Raw genomic sequence first — 2,500 nt, forward strand, 5'->3', positions numbered from 1 at the left:
TATATATACATATATATGTATGTATTTATATATTTATTTATTTTTTAGCGGTTTTTTAATATCCGCCTTTGTTATTTATCCTTTGAAGAAACACTACGGGGAATACCTGGCCTCAGAAGTAAAAATGAAAAACAACAAAAAAATAAAATAAATAAATTAATATATATATATATATATATATATATATATATATATATATATATGTTTTTTTTTTTTTTATTAATTTCCATTGCTTCATTATTCGACCCTCATTTTTTAAAGACTCATGTTATTTTTCACATTTATTTTCTTTTTAGATAAGTGAAATATTACCCTTTCTTGAATTAAATTTACACAAACAAATAATCTGCAAGTTATTAGTAAACGGATTTAATAGTATTTTTGACTATAATTTAAAGTTATGTTTTAATCAGAATTATTTATTTGGTTATTGCTATGGTACGGGCATGTGTACTTATGGTATATATTCTGATAATAAATTTTTAATTAAATCTAATTATAAAGATAATTTTTATATAAGAAACAAATGTATGGGTACTCTTGAATTAAAAGGTATATATGATAATATTAACTATCGATCCTTTTTTTGTAAAAACAAAAGTTTAATTTCACCTGTGTATTTAAGGGGAGATATAATTTATAACAACGACTTAAACATGGAAAAAAATAATAAACAATCATTTTATCATATGAATAATAAAAGGAGTAAAGAAAATTCGGGGTTTTATAATTCTGAAATAAATGCAATAAATGATATTATGAACAGTTATGAAAATGATGGAGGGAAAAAAAAAGTTCAAAGGCAAAAAAAGGATCAACAGGAATATGATGAAAATGATACATATAAAAAAAAAAATAAAGAAAGGTATGATGAAGATAATAACAGTGAAGAACCAGAAGAAAAACATAAACTAGAGGAAGAAGACGAAGAAAATGACCAACGAGATGATGATCAGTATAATGATATAGGTCCGAATAAACGTCATTCCAGGGATGATACATATAACAAAATTATAAATAATAATTACTTTAGATTAAAAGAAATATATATGAAAGAAGAAAGTGATTTATTAAATGAAAATAATGATAAAAATAAACATGGAGATTTTTATAACATAAAAAGTGACGATCTTAATAATTCAAATATTGGAGTAAGACAAAGAAAAAGGAAAAAAAAAAAAAAAGAAAAAATTAAAGCAAAAAGAAGAAAAAATAAAGGATATGTATACGAAGTAGAAGATCATCTAGATAATATTACATTATTTAATATATATGAAGATAATATTGCTTTATATAATTATGTATTTAATTTGGATGTTAAAAATTTCCTTTATAAAAAGGGATTATTAGACAATTCTTACAAAATAGGAAACAATAATCAAATTGAAAATAAAAAAAATAGTACTATTATCAATCATTTGAATACAACAGGTATAATTAATTCAATATCATCTGAAAGAATTATAAACACAGAGAACCAACATGGTACTCAAAAATATATAAATAATATGAAAAATGATATAAACGAAAAAAGGTATGATGATCATATTAATAAAGTTGAAAAGGAAAATAATATATACAATGGAGCTGATCCGAGTGAAAAAAAAAGGCATTCGATCCAAAATAATTTACGAGAATTTAATAATAAAATTGTCAAAAGCTCAAGCCATAATAATTATTCATTTGAGAGTGTAATAAAAGATGAAATAGATAAATTAGACGATGATGATGATAATACAAATAAATGGAATGAAATTAAGAAGAGAAAAAAAAAATTCAAAAAAGAAAAAAAAAAAATAATAAATAATACTTCAGTTTTTCAAAATGGATTTTTAAAAAATTCAAATAATTCATTTCAAAATCAAGAAATAGAAGATGATAAGAACAAAAACAACAACATCATCATCAACAATAATAATAATAATATTAATATTAATAACAATTACAATAATAATGATAATATAAATATATATAACGAGATGATAAAAAAAAAATTTGTGCTCGATAATAATTATACAAAATATTTCTTTTATATATTTACTCTAGATATGTTACCAAGCATAAAATTTGAAACATTCTATGAGAAAAATAACGAGCACACAGATTTTAATCAATATTATAAATTTTATTCGAACACTGATGATGATACAGATATAAATACAATAAAAAAAAAAAATGTCAAAAATAAAAAAAAATATGGAAACCTTCTGATTAAAAATTATAGTAATCATAATGAATACAGTTATTTAGAATATGATGAAAATAAAAATTATGAAATGAATAAAAAGGAAAAGATACTTACTGAAAATAATCAATATGATATGCATATAAAAGATAATATATATTATAATGATGATAATGATGGTGATGAGACGCAAACAAAAAAAGGGTCTTCTTTTTTGTCTAATAATAATATTAATAAGAATAAGTATAAGAAGGAAGAAAATAAAGCACACATTATAGGATATATGGATCATGGGGATAAAGAAAATAGTGTGAA

The 2,500-nt window shown here is 21.2% G+C and overlaps 1 protein-coding gene across 1 annotated transcript in view; it reads left to right on the forward strand.

The window, feature by feature from the left end:
* PADL01_0206800 (conserved Plasmodium protein, unknown function) overlaps nucleotides 1-2,500 on the forward strand; it is a gene marked incomplete at both ends in the record, with an annotated part of 6,874 nt that overhangs the window by 2,915 nt on the left and 1,459 nt on the right. The window contains 2 exons of the mRNA XM_028681636.1: nucleotides 49-118; nucleotides 297-2,500. The exon at nucleotides 297-2,500 is cut by the window's right edge and continues 1,459 nt beyond it. Coding sequence (XP_028536312.1) covers nucleotides 49-118; nucleotides 297-2,500 — 2,274 coding nt within the window. The remainder of the gene's footprint in view (nucleotides 1-48; nucleotides 119-296) is intronic.

The sequence above is a fragment of the Plasmodium sp. gorilla clade G2 genome, assembly GCF_900097015.1.
Source record: "Plasmodium sp. gorilla clade G2 genome assembly, chromosome: 2".
Classification (NCBI taxonomy): Eukaryota; Apicomplexa; class Aconoidasida; order Haemosporida; family Plasmodiidae; genus Plasmodium; species Plasmodium adleri (nom. inval.).